At 45.2% G+C, this 14790-nt stretch overlaps 1 protein-coding gene across 1 annotated transcript in view; it reads right to left on the bottom strand.

Moving 5' to 3' along the window:
- The window catches only part of DELE1 (DAP3 binding cell death enhancer 1), a 20044-nt gene extending 5254 nt beyond the window's left edge, over positions 1–14790 (bottom strand). The window contains exons 1-9 of the mRNA XM_050905385.1: positions 14691–14790; positions 14408–14529; positions 14058–14178; positions 13563–13706; positions 6865–6920; positions 5152–5245; positions 4290–4432; positions 3370–3528; positions 2382–2474 (exon numbers count right to left, since the gene is read on the bottom strand). Of these exons, the coding sequence (XP_050761342.1) occupies positions 2382–2474; positions 3370–3528; positions 4290–4432; positions 5152–5245; positions 6865–6920; positions 13563–13706; positions 14058–14178; positions 14408–14529; positions 14691–14790 (1032 nt within the window). The remainder of the gene's footprint in view (positions 1–2381; positions 2475–3369; positions 3529–4289; positions 4433–5151; positions 5246–6864; positions 6921–13562; positions 13707–14057; positions 14179–14407; positions 14530–14690) is intronic.

Genomic DNA, 14790 nt, shown 5'->3' with positions numbered 1-14790 from the left:
AAGTCTTAGTTTATGACAGCAATAAACTTCTTTAGAGATGAGATAAACATGTTGAAGGATAGGCATGTCAGATGTGACAAGAGACAGGGTTAAATAAGCATGAGCTGTCTCTTATATGATGAAGACCTCAAAGACAAGACCACAAGGAGAAGAGACCCCTAAATTAGCATGGCACAAGTGACCGCGATGTACTTTGAAATCTGAAGGTCAGACTCAGTTCTCCAACAACACTCTTTAATATGGTTTTTATATTCTGTGGTTGCACGCATAAAATAAGGGAGGATAAAAAGTGGTAACCAAAGTAAAACACAGTTCTCTGAAGCATCGTTGCATTTGGAAGAACACTTGTTAGAGTTCCTCCCTTGGCTCTAGCACAGAGCAACAACCCGAGAGAGAAACACTGAACCCGTGACTTTTTGTGCCTGTTTTCCCTTTTTTGGAGTTGTAGCTAAATGATGCCGTCCTTGCTTCACCCCTATCCACTATTCTTTTAACCAATGAAACATAAATTCATACTCCAGGGTAATGGGCAAAGAACATACTCATGGAGCCCTTCTCCCAGCAGAACGCGTGGGGTTACACCCCAGGGAGCCTATGCGCAAGCCTCCCACCAAAGATGAGGCTGTGGTACATCCGCAGCCAGCATCCATTGGGAAGCAGAGATGGGGAAAGATGATTGGGTTCTGAAACTGTCCTGGCTGTGACCAAAACATGCAAAACACTGATCTACTGGGGGGTACCCCTGGGACCTGCAGTTACCTGCTAGATTTCTGTTGTTAGGGGCTTACTAGGCATTCAGTAAATGACAATCATCTATTTAATGAGATAATTCATTGTTATATTGTGCAGCATACGCATCTGACATCAGGCAGGAAGAAAGGAGTCAATGATGCAGCTTACGAGAGATCTTCAGCAGATTTGGAATTAAATACTGTACCAACCATCACGAACATGATGTCTGAGCTGCTGGGGCTAGTCAGGTCTAGTCTCACCAGTGACCTGACAGTGTCTGCATTCTTAAAAGTGGGTGAAAACTGAAGTGGTAAAGTTTGCAAGTGACGTAGTGTCATTCAGAGTGATCAAATTAACTGTAAAGAATTAATTAGAGAAGATCTTGCAGGTCTAAGAATGGGCAACACAATCACAGAAGAAACTCAGTGTTGACAAATGCAAAGTAGTGTTCATAGCAAGAAATTTGTGAGTCACTGCGATAGTTCCCTGAAACCATCAAGTCACTGCTCAGTGGCAGGCAAAAGGGCAAGCAATATTAGGAATTATTGGAAGGAAATACAGAACAAAGCAGAGGATCTCATTATGTCAGATCCCTGGCATGCCTCCATCTTGAGTCCAGTTTTAGTCCAAGCATCTCAAAATGGTCAAAGGAGAATTAGAAAAATAGAGAGAAGACTGAGAAGCAAAATGGAACAGCTTAACTACATGGAGAGACAAACTAAACTAGCGCTCTGCAGCCTGCAAAAGAAATGACTCAGGGAGGACATACTAAAGGGTCACAGAATCAGAAGTATTAGCCAGAAGAAGAGGGAATAGCTATTCATTATTTTCCATTACACAAAAGCTGTGGGAACTGAAGTTAAAATGAACAAGTTCTTCAGAAAAAACTAGCTACTACAATGCAGTGCGAGCTGAAAACGAGTGAACAATGTCACAGTGCTGTAAAGAAACAGAACTGTGGGATGCAGAAAGCTGGCTGCAAGACATGGGATGTCATACTTTTACTACTCTAGGTGCTGGTAAAGGTTCAGGAGTAGTACTCTGCCGAGATTGTGGCACTGCCGTTCAAAAAAAGTAAGCCTGGGTCACTTGGAGAAAGTTCAACAGTGAGCAAGAAAATTGTTGGGGATCTAGACAACATGACATGTGAGGATAAACTCAAACAACAGGGGAAGGCTGAATGGGGATTCAAGTATTTAAGTACATTGAAAGTCCCTGCAAAGAAACAGAAATAGTCTTTTCATCCTCTCTATAGAAGGCAAGAAATAATGAGTCAATTTTGAAGAACAGATTCAAGATAGACACAACAAAATTCTCAAAATGATACAGTAGTGAAAGAGTTTGACTGAAGAGGGTGTAGATGCTCCATAATGGGAAACCTGTAAAATTATGCTAGATGAGTATAAGCACTGGTGCTGTAAGAACTACTCCAACCCAACAGGACTGTTTCTACATTCATGTTTTGCAGGGTCTGCGCCCCAGGGCCTGCTTCCTCTCCAAGATGCACCAAGGCCCCACTCGGTCCTTTCAGACTGCGCAGTAACATCCCGACACTCGCTCCCATTTCCAAGCAGCCCTGAAATCTGCCACCTATAATCTGCAATGATCCCAAACTGAGAAGAATCATAGCTTGCAGAGGGATTACTTACGCCGTTCTTCGCTGCCAGCAGCAGGTACTTCAGACCTCTCTTTTCCTTAGGTTGCAACGCCCTCATGTAGAACACTCCAAGATAAGCCTGTGCCTGCAACAAAACCACACGATACAAATCAGTCAGGATCTTCCCCCTTAATTACTCCAGTACTTTTACTGGTTTTGCAAGTTGCTCAAACGCCAGGGTTACTGCGGCAAGAGGAGTGTGCTAAGCACCCTGCTTGCTGCAGAGCCTGTTGAGAGAAGGGGGGGCTCTCCTAGGAAAAATCAGTCCAACACGAAAAATCACTATTGATGTATAGAAATCCACTATACGTGCAGTTAACATCACCATACTAACACCGTAAGACAGAATATCGTTTCAAACTGCACTGTGGAAGTCAGAGCCAGAGAACGGCTCCTACTCGTGAGCTGTCCATAAGATACAGCAGATGCACTTCCTGGAACAGTGTGCTACATGAGATACAGTCACTGCCAGAACGACTGGCATTCGCGACACAAGATGGCACATGCCTAAATGCATCTCCTAAAGAGTGGGAAAGGAGGGCAAGGTACACAGATCCATGCAGATGAATCATCTTGAAAAGTCACAGATACAGTATGAGGATCTGTTCTTACTTCAAGCATCTCATGGAACCTCCTCCACCAAAGCAACCTGTACTCTCGGAATTGAGAGGAGATGAAACACAGAGCTACATTTTCAACTGTAGGTCAGTTTTCCTAAGCCAATGGTCTAATCTAGGTGTCTAATCTAAGAGCCCAACAGCAAAACAGACAACCAACACTGCTGACACAGTGGGTACCTAGCTGCCTCCCATGTGCAGGCAGGGCTGTCTCCCATACACTGTCAGGAGTATAAATATGTAGAAAGACTTTTGCTTCCAGTTCCACAGATGCTGCTTTCCAGGACGTCTTGTGGTTCAAATCCTTTAGACAGGGTTCTCTGCTGGCTCTCTCCTATAAACTCCCATGCTGTGGACACTAACCTCTGTAATCCCAGCCGTTGCTGCTTGCTCCAGGAAAGTCACTGCCTTCTGATGCCCATCCCATTCATTTTCAGGTCTGTGGCATAAGAGGTATCTAGCGTAGCGGTACTGTGCCATGGGGTGACAGCTGCTGGCTGCGTGGTAGTAATAAAAAGCTGCCTGGAAAAAGAGAAACACATTTGTGTGATTCAGGTAACAAATACATGCCCTCAAACATGACATGAGCCCCCTCCGGCCAGGACAAGCTTAACCTCTCTGTCTAGATCTATCATAAGCTGCACACGCTTACGCCAGCAGCTCTCCCACACCTCCCTGCTGAAGAACATGAGACTGTTGAAGTGAGACAGTGGACTGTGACTATACGAGAGCCCTCTAACCACCCTGCCTTCTCTAGTCAAAACTCCCCATGTTGAAGGGGGTGGCACTGGGCCAACAATACCAAAGCTTACTCTGTGCCAACAGGGATGTGCACAATTACTTGAAGCTGCCTTTGCAGATCTTTCCAGCTACAGAAGACGCTGACTACAGGCAGCCCGCACTAGGTGGCAGGCTGTAGTTAAGGTACACAAACTGGACGGCTCGAGGTGTAAAGAAGCCCTTGGATGTGCAGTGGTGTTTTAAATACAGTAACATGACAGGTTTCTCCTTGGTACTCTCCTGGGTGCTAGTGGCACAGCCCGTGTACCTATGAGAAGACCTCAGAAGCTATGAGAAAGGGGATTTCAGGAGCACATCTCTGAGGGGATCTATGACACTGAAGCCAGCACTGCAAACTCGCAGTTTATATTATTTCCAGCATTTTCTAATGAGACTTCAGAGACTGTCACACCCATGCAAAAGGAGAAAAGCACCTGTGCACCCAACAAAGACCACTCTCCTGGTCTGTGCCACACATATACAACCCTACAAGCCGTGGATACCTTTTCCAAGTCTTTTTCCGTGCCTCTGCCATGCTCGTAACACAGACCCACATTGAACTGGGCTTTGCTGTAGCCTCGATCTGCTGCCAGTTTGAAGCAGGTATAGGCTATCCTGTAATGGCCCGCTCTCATACTTTCAATCCCTGAGAAGAACACAACGTAAAAACAGGGCAAAAGAAAACGGACAGAATGCAGCCTCAAATGCAGCAACCTCCCCCACAGCTACTGGGCCTTCCTTGGCACACGCCAAGTGCTCCAGTTCATTTCCAGCTGGCTCACCAACCCTCACTCCACAGGACCAAAGTTTCCATAGGAAAAATGGCAACACTCTGGTTTAGGAATTTTTCTAGTCTTATTGCAAAGAAGGATCATGGGCTAACACAACGTATGGTTCGCACAGAAGCAGCTCGCTTTTTTAGTGCTGCAACTAGTGGTGTATATAGGGCAGGGACTTTTTTCTTAGATCATTGCATCTTCCTTCAGCTCTTCTTAGAGTTGCAATTCTGCAATTGCTTTTTCAGCTTGCCAGGAAGACTGAGATCTCAGACAATGAAAAAGGATACAAGGATACGACAGCTCGTGTCGCAAAAAAGACAGAGATGGCTTAATTTCCAACTACAGATGTCAGGACAACAGTGTAGGCTTCAACGAAGCCTGGATTTAAAATATGCTGATATAAATCAGGTGGCAGGATGGGACAAAGGGCAATAAATCTCTCAAAGCACAGTTGAAATTGCTGAAAGGAGGCTTCAGCTTGGGTATATGCCATCTCTGCCTTCACACAAGACCTGCAACAATTTGGAGGTCCTCCAGAAAGAGAAATGTGTGGTTTAAGAACAAAACAAATCCAAGTCCACATTACCAAGGATATTCAATGCAATTGAAATGTCAATCCGGAAAAGCTGCTGCAATTGGAAAGTAGCTTCCTCTAAATGCCCTCGCTGAGCTGGGTCATCCTGAGGAGTTAAAGAAGAAAGCTATTAAGACAGCAAAAACATACAAACCCTATAGGAAATTCTTTCTTGGAAACTGAGCAGTGAGACACATTTGTACTGTACTATAGTTATCAAGAGGATGATGTAATCTGGTGTCATGTGTCCACAAAAAAATCTCCCTATCCTACACAGCCATCCAGTTAGGGAAGCTGTATGGACATTGCTTGCCTTCCCTCTGGCCAGGGAGCTTGGTGTAGCCTCTCGGACATCATCAGACCTTTCAGAATTTAGCAAATACCTGATACCACTCATAACTCCCCCCTTCAAAAGTAATGTTAGCCCTTGTTCACCCTCCTGTATCACATCAACAGCACAAACAGTCTCTGCCAAACATGCACTGACATATTTGTATACGCTTTACACAATTCAAGCTGAGCCCACGCTGTCAGCTTACTGAACACTGCACACTCCTAATAAAATCCTGCACAGCAGAGACAATGTCTTTTCTTTCTCAGTAATGAACAATATTTTTTACTTTACCACAGCTCTGGGAGGTGGGAGGAGGATTAGCCTGGCCTGCGGCTTTAGCTTCCCAGCTTGCGTACAAATTTAGTGCCATCAAGTGGCAGCAGTGCACACTGCACACGAGCTGAGATGCCTCTGCACTGGGGGAAGTCATGCAGCAAAAATGCCCCTTGCCACCCAACAGCTTTACTGCTCAGCCAGCACTCAGAGCTGCTCACAAGAGGACAAGACATGGACCAACTCCCCTCCTCTCCTGAGAGCCTCCCGAGACCTGGCCCATGACCTACGAACGAGCTACAGACTCTTCCTACGGCCCTGCAGAAGTGGCACCTCCCAGGATGGGGAGCTCGACGCTCACCCCTGCAGCAAATCAAGCAAATGCCTTTCTGGTGGGGGAGCAGAGGTCACTGCCATGTCAAAGAGAGGAACCCACTCTGTTAAATACTGAATTTACCTCCACTCTGTTCACAGTGTCCTTGAGCAATTGCTCAGCTGACTGATTTTTAAAATAGGGAATTGTCTGCACCTAAGACTGTGAATTGCAAGGAATTAGCAGGTTTAATCACAACAAGAACAATAGTATAATTTATGGCCTTGTGACTCTCAAGCTGATGCACCCTCTTCAAGCCCCAAGTGTCTTCCTCTCTATAACAGACAAGAGCCAGTCCTGATTTGCAGCTTTAGGAGGTGTGACACTACCTTCTCCAGTCATGGGTTGTCTGGTGAAAACCAAAATAGCAACAGCATGGAATCACCTAGTGAAAGATTGCATCAAAATGCAAATATACAAGAACAGACTGGTGCTACTGGATAGGGGGGGTTTTTTGTTGTTTTTTTTTTTTTCCCCATTTTCTTTCAGTGCGTCTCTACTAGCATCCCTGTTACATAGACACCTTAAAGGATGGGGATGATGGTTTGTAGTTCCTGGAACTCTGCTCTGGCTAAAGCAGAGGGCAGCACATCACATCTCTCTTTCTCCTGGCCTCCAGCTGTGCAGGGCAGAAAATGGTCTTGTGTGTGGATTGCTCAGGCTGTGCTTGGGGTTGCACTGAGATGTCTTCCTGTAGGGAAGGGGCCTCAGGTGCAGACGGAGGGTGCGAAAAATGAAAGTGTACCTTTGCACTGCGGAGAACTGGCCCCAAGCTGGACCTCTCAGGGATTTGGAACTCTCCTACATTAAAAAAAAAGAACAAAAAAAGCAGGGTTAAGCAATGCTGTATCTTTGCCTCTTCCTTCTCTTCCCATCCTCTCTATTCCATAGCTCTTTCCTAGAAGACTGATCGCCCACTCAGTCAGGGACATTAAGAACAGAAGGAACACCGACCAATCTGACCTTTGTATCAAAAGCAACCAAATGCCACATGAATACAGTCCTGTAATCTGCAGCTGGCTAACGCACCTCCTCCAGACAGGGCCCCAGTCTTGATTTGAAGACACCAAAAGGTAGAGAATCTCCTGCTTCTTCTGAAAGTTTGTTCCAGCAACTTGTAATCGCTGCTTTAAACCTCTGTGCTTCCTTTCAAATTAAAATACAACTGGTTTCCGCTCCCAGGCACTGGCTCTTCTAGGCTTTTTTTCTTTTTACTAAAAAGCCCATTCTCCTTTTGAAAGTCCTGATATGACTAATCAACTTCTCTTGATTCTTGTCTGTGATTCTAAACAGACTGCACTGTTCGTGTCTTTCAACTGAAGTACTTTTCTGCCCGAGTTGATTAATTTTATGACTTTTTGCCACTATTCCTGAATTTTCAACATTGTTATTGAAGTGCGGACCCTCTCACCACTGTCACAGGAAGGGTAAAATTGCCTCCTTATTCGAACTTGTAACTGCCTAGTTTGCATGTATCAGAACTGTGCTTCTACTCCCATTGCCCAGGGCATCACACCGAGATCTCACGCTTAGGTGCTTGCCTCCCTAGCTCCTTTTCCAGGTAATTTCTTTCCAGGGTACAGTCCTGCTTCTGCAAGGGGATGATCAGACAGGCTATTCTGGCTACATTGGATGCAGGCTTAGGTTATCACCCCAATGTGCCCCACTCGCTCGTTGCTGCCCTCTTAGATACGCTAGCACAACCATGTGTTCAGCCACTATCCGACCAGTTTCAATCAGAATTATCTAATGAAAACATCTACAGCAAAAGCTAAGCCACCTTGCTCCTAACAGAATTGTGCTGGAAGTGATTATACAGGCTTTTATGCCAGCTACTCTAAGAGGATGGTGACCTCCAGCAAAAAGGATGAACAGGCGAGGGCTGACTGAGGCCAATTATTTTTAACCTGAATCACCGTAAGCAGCTGGATCCCACCAGGCACCAAACACCAGGTGCTGAAGCCTGGATCATTTCAAGCCAGTGCTGCTAACACAAGAAGTAGCCGTGCCCTCCCCACATCTCCTCGTCCCCCTCTCAAGCTGTGTGGCTGTACAGCAGGGAGCTAATATGAGTGAAAAAAAAATCAGTCCTTTCGGGGGCCCGATTCCTTGATTCCTGGCACTATATGGCTACACAAGCACTTGTGCCGGCACAGTGGCAGAAACGCGTGTGCAACAGGCAGGATTGCTTCTTGCAGTGCCTGCACCGTCTTACAATGTGCATAAAGCTGTGGCCTATGTTCCAACTGCAGCCTCATTATTCCCAGATAAACAATTCCCCTCTGGCTGTATTAAAACGTATTTTATCGGAACAAGCCCCACTCACCCAACAAGCAAGATCGCTATGGAAACATGATTTCTATTCATCATTCCACCAAAAGTAATATAATCTGTGAACTTATTAGTTATGCTTTACATTTATTTTCAGATCAGGCATAAAATTATCTGATCTTTCTCACTGTAAGACTCTATCTCTTGTTCAGGTATCTCTCTCATGATGTAATTTCTTTTTTTGCCATACATAGAACAGCAAATCCCGTGAAAAAAAATTGTCTGTATTAAAAATTCTCCCAACTATTTGTTTAAACAACATTAGTACGTTCATGCTTTCAAGAAACTTTACATTTCACATAGACATCTACTCCTAAATCAGAGATTCATTGTTTACTGGAAAAACATGCTGTAATTTGGACAAACCGTTACCCCATGAAAAATAAAAAGAAACTAATTCTGAATTCCATCAGCCTGCAGAACCGTCTCATGCCCCTCTACCACTGGAACCGCCTCCTCACTCAAATCCCAGTAATCTCCCCAGATTACAGTTACCACTCCCGGGGAGTCATTTGGAAGAAAACACAGGGACCAACCGATCCTGACACCCAGTCCCATCTCCTGAAGGAGTAGATTATTGAGTTCTCTCGGAACTCACCTCTGAGGCTGGACAAGCCTCAAATCAAATCTCTTCACGGATATCATGATTTTTAAGACTTGCCTGTTTCAGAGCAGCTGTCTCAATACCAGGCACACAATCTAAACACATCGCTTAGGTTCCTTCAGCAGTAAACAGAGAAATAAAAGCACCCCCCGGCAGCAAAGAATCCCATCCCACTTCAGCAGAATGAGACGACCAGCTGAGGTTAACCTTCAACCTGACATTAGTTAATACAAGTTCACCCCAACTGTTTGTTTCTTATTTCCCAAAGAATGGTCAAGCTTCAGCAGAACTTCATAGGAACTAGGCTTTGTACAAATTCATTGCTATATTTCACAAAAAGAACCACGTTAAATTATTCTTAAGGTTGTATGTTCAAAGCACACAAAAGCTGGGAATACCACAGCTGGAATTTTCTGTGCAACTTTATTTCTACTTCTTCAAACACGTCCTATGATGTAACATGACTACGCATCCTCTTTTCCATGCAATCTTGCAGCTTGCAGTGTACTGGATGCCCAATGCTCACATATTCAGCAGCTAATAAATATTTGGTATTTCCCCACTGTTCATCCTGTACTAATCAAATGTTGCTCAAAGCTAGCTCCAAATGAGGAATTAATAGTCTTCTCATAGACAGTCTAGATTGCTCATCCCAAAACATCCAAACACTTCACAAGAATGAATTCACAATAAGAGCTGGACAAAATCCAGGATTTCTGCCTCATGGAAAATTTTAGTGTTTCCAATTGGTTTCATTGTGCTTTGAAATGAAAACATACTTTTGAAATGTTTGTAATCTCAGAATTGAAATAAGGAATTTTACAGTTCTGCCAGGGGTAAAATACGACTCCCCAGGGCAGCATTCAGCTGCTATAACACTGAGGCTGGCTGTAATCACCTTCTTGTTCACTATGTGCCTTTAACTTCTGGCAAAAAAGCTTCGAGTGAGGCATGAATTGCACAAAAAAAATAGGATGCGATCATGCAGCTGAGGAATTGCTGATAGTAATATCCAGAATGCTATTTAAAGCAACTTTTAAATGAATTTCCTAAAGTTTTCTTTTTAAACACACTAAAAGTAATAGATCCTATCATATTGTGTTATGTTAAAACTGGAACGGCTCATCTGCAAAGCTGGGATGTTTGGATCCATCACAAAGATCTTCGCCACTTGAGGTAACGAAGTAGGTGACAGCAATAGCAGATTGTCACTGTACGTGTAGACCAGCACAAGCAAGTCTGGAAATTAACTGAAACACTGAAAGAAAGGGTGAGGACATGGAATTCTCTCTAGAAGGTCCTTTGCCATTGCTGGCAACAGCAAACTGGAGAAGTGAAGGTACATTCTGCTCCGCTCCGAGTTCTGGAAGTCTGTTCTCTAATGGGAAGACTTTGCTACCAGATTCCCCTGCATCATCTGCCAGGCGTCTGTCCTTCCCTTCCTTCTGCTCTCCCCAGCTTCTTGCTGCATTCTGATTTAGCCAGCCTCATTCTCTTTCGGTAGCTAAACACTAGGAAAAAAAAAATTTCTAAACCTTAGGCAGCTTTTTCTGTAGAAACCAAAACAAACTCTGAGAGAAAGGTATCACCAAGGCATCACCAAGCTTCACTTCAAAACCTTCCATGGAAAGATTCACAGGACTTCTCACACTACAAAACTATGCATTTTTTCAGACTCTTCAGTGAAAATTACTGAATCTCTTCACCCTGACTTTTCTCAATAAATTCCCACAAAATGAATGCACAGCATAATGTGAGAATGTAACCTGAGGACTTATGTATTGAGCAAAATCAAATTATTTCTGACATATATTATCTCTGACAACCGACAGTTATAGATGCCTGGGCAGAAACGGTAAGGAATAGGGATTATAAAGTCACGCTTTTCCTGGCAGAACTTTCCAGCAATCAGCTGTTCTGTGATCTTCTGAGCAGGAAGTTTTGGCTGGACCAATTAAGTCTAATTTGAATGTGCAATTTTACCTAATCACTTCTTGGAACCCATTGATACTTCTGGCCTGTAGCAATGCGTTCCACAATTTACCTGTGCCCTGGCCAAACATGTACTGTCTTTTGCCTTTTTTCAAACTTGCTACCTGACCATTTCTGTGCTGCCTATTAATACGTGTATTATGAAAAATATTGTCCCTATTCACCTTCCCTCAACACTTCTAGTTTCACAGAGCAGTAGCACACCCTCTGCCACTTCTTTTTTAAGCTGAAGAGTCAGTCTCTATTTGTATGTAATTGTCTCCTTGTCATCCTTTTTGATGCCATTTTTGTTACTATTTTTAAGACAGACTGTCTTTTCCTTAAGTGTTCAAGATGTGGCGGCATCACAGACTTACACAAACCTACGATACTGTCTTGTCCTCAGCTCCTTCCTTTACAATAATTAACATTTAATTGGCCTCACTGCTGCTGAGCACTGACTTAACCTTATCAAAAACATATCCACGGTGACTTTAAATGTTCCCTCTGCAATATGCTTATTAATTTGACACTCCTCATTCTGTACATGTATTTACAGCAACACTCCCCTGCGTATACTAATGTAACCTACCTTGGGATTACCCTAGTTTTAGTTCTTGTGCAATCTTTTGTTGTGACTTTCAGATTTGACTGTCCTGAATAATTTTGTACCGTTGGCTTCTTCTGTCACCTTACTCATTACCTCTTTTTTCCAAATCACTGCTGACTGTGCTGAACAGAACAGGTTTCAACAAAGGACTTACGGGAATCCACCAGTAACGGCTCTCCGTTGTGAAAACCGTTTCTTGTACTTTAAGGAGTTACTAGTCCAAGAGTAGACCCTCTGTCTTCCCTCACATCAGCTTTATTTCTCCAGATAGCTTTGTTTTAGGTCCTGGCTGAAAGATTTTCAGAAAGCTAAAAGCTGGATAATCTTGCTCCACATGCCTGTTGACTTCTCCAAAGAACTCTTAATAGATTTACAACTCTCTTAAGTCTCTGCAATGAAGCAAGCTGGCCTGAGAAACGGCTTCCTAAATCCTTCCAAGACCTTTGATTCCTTGATATAGCACGCTCATCCAGGTATCTAACATCTCTATTCTATAACACAGTTTCTATCAACTTAGAATTACCTTTTTTGCAGTTCTGCGGCTCAAACAACCCCCCCTTTTTAAAAGCCAGTGTCCAATTTGTCAGTATTCATTCTTCTGGTCATACAGCAGATTTAAGCACTGGATTACATATCATCATTAGAGGCTCAACGATTTCATAGCTTCTGAAGAACATCTGAACAAAGAGCATGTGGCCTTAGTGACTTGTCACTGTTCAATTTATCAGTTTGCCTAAAAGCTCTTCCTATTGACTCTCAGTAGGAAACTGTTTGTCAGACACAGACACACGTTCGCTCCTGAACGTTCAGCTGTGCCAACTGAAGGCATCACTGTCTCCACTTATTCCCCACCACTTCTCCCAGAGGTCCATGTCCAGTAATCTGCCAGCTAGGCAGTGTGTCTGAGTGCTTCTTAATACACTCCAGGCAAAAGCAGATGGGTTAAACAGTCTAATTGGCAGTTTAGGTAAATTAACCTGGCTGTTTTCCTGGAGCTAATTAGGAGACATGGAAACAAAACGCTCCATTTGCCAACTGATGGGAATGGTAACCTCTGGCAGGAGATGGGTTTGATAAGCAGTGATGGGCAGTAGCTTAAATCAGCACTGAAAAAACCCAAAAATCTGGAAGAAAGCAAAGAATGGGGAACCCCTCTGACCTTTTCTACAACACTTTACATTATCTAGCCAACATCTGTGAGCTGGCTTTTTTATGTGCCTCTTCTACACCACGATCATATGTTGTCCCCCTTTCTACCTGCTCCAGCAGGCTTCCTGCTTCTAACAATTTTCCTGAAGCCATTATTAGTGTTTATACACCTAATGAGTAGCTCTGTTGTAGGCCCCATCTGATCTTCCTTGATATGACTTTAAATTTAATATGTAGGACATGCTTTCTTGGGTAAGACTTCAATTTTTTTGGAGTATATCTTTCTATTTTTATAAACTCATTTTAATAAGAATGTCTTTGATACCTCTTTCCACTGTCTTATTTACAGCATAAGCACTCAGAAATACATCCTCATCTTCCAGGAAGAAAATAATTCCTTTAGTTTCATACCACGTACACAAGTCTCACAGAGCAACGGTGCAGTATTCTCCTGAATCCTTCTGGCTGCAAACATCTGTCCACAATAAAAGAACAGAAACTGCATGCTGTAATCAGGTCGCTAAGGCAGACCGGTATTGGTAAAGCTGATGTCACCTGCAGTTACAGCACAGGCTCCTCCCTGCCTTCAGGAGATTTTTTCCTCCTGTCTCTGGACTCCTGATTCATCTCTCTAAGTTCTGTCTTTCCACTCTAACCTATCTCCTCAAGTGTCAATAAATGTCTATACACTTCTTGGCTCCTAACTTTGCCTTGGGGAAACTCAGACTCAGAAGTCCTTCTGCCACAAGTATCCTGCCCCGCAGCACATTGCACGTACCTACTTCTGCCCAGGGCTGGCTCTCTCCTTGCCCCGAGGGGATGTCTGAGGATAAATTCTCTGGTACGACCTCTGGACTTGCTCTCTGCAGGAAGTGGGACCCCAGCTGCTCACTGGGACAGCTGGTTGAGGCTTCAGTCACCACTGTAATATAGAGCACAAAAGCAGTGTCTGCTTTAGGAGACCACACCAGACTGTATATCTACCTAGTGTCCTTCTCTGCTCTGACCACAAAGCCAAGCAGGAGGAAAGTTCATGGAGCAGAGTCCAGAACAGAAAATAAAGGTAAGGGCATGTGGGATTGCATCAAACTGTTACGAAACAGTGAGATTCCCCTGACAGACACCAGCCCTCACTCTCCCCAGAGAGCTTGAAAGCCGGTTGTCAGCTTCTCGCAAGAGCTCTCTTCCAGCCTTAGTTAACACAGCATGAGGCAGAAATCCTGCCCGACAGCCGGGCCCTCCCACAACACCTTCTCAAGCCAGAGCTGCTAACCTGTCTGCTGAGAGGACAATGAAGAAAGCCAGAGAGACCGGTGCTCTCTCCTGGTGTCCGGCAGCGATCTCAGCCACGAGATCTGTCTGACCAGCTGCAGAAGCAGTGCACCGAGTGCTCCCTGAAGAAAAGCAGACACAAGTCAAGGAAAACAGCCCCACTCCCTCTTTCTGTCCCGTTTCCATTTGGCTGCTTGTCCACAGCTCTGTGTTGGGGAGCCCTCCCACCACGGCTCCCCTCCCTGGGGGCTCCCGCAGTGCCCACTGCTCCCATCCCCTTTCACACCCCCAAGGTTTTCTGGCGACATCCCTCCCAGCCAGGGACACCCGGCCCTGCCTGCTGCTCCTCACCCAGGTGACTGCCTCCAGCACGGAGTAGCGGGGCACCAGGCCGGGCAGGGGCTGTTGCCTTCCTCCTCGCTCCCGGCCATCCCGGGGCCGTCCATCCTGACAACGGGGCGCTCTAAAACAACCAGAAAACACCAACACCGTGAAGCCAGAAATCAGCCCTCAGACATTCCCCGCCCCCCCCCCAAGCAGCGCCCTGAGGGCAGGAGCACACCCCACCCTCGCTGCGGGCCAGCACCGCCGCCCGGCGAGCTGGGCCCCGGGCCGGGCCGCACTCACCGCTCGGGGCTGGGGCCGCGGCCGTCGGGCGGTTCGGCGGCGCAGGCGGGGCGGGCGGGGGGCGGCCAGCAGCGGCCCAGGCCGCGGCCCAGCAGCAGCCGCCACAT

Source organism: Gymnogyps californianus, chromosome 14 (assembly GCF_018139145.2).
Source record: "Gymnogyps californianus isolate 813 chromosome 14, ASM1813914v2, whole genome shotgun sequence".
NCBI classification, from domain to species: Eukaryota; Metazoa; Chordata; class Aves; order Accipitriformes; family Cathartidae; genus Gymnogyps; species Gymnogyps californianus.
Note: the sequence above shows the minus strand (reverse complement) of the source record. Positions and strands in the feature narration are given on the sequence as shown.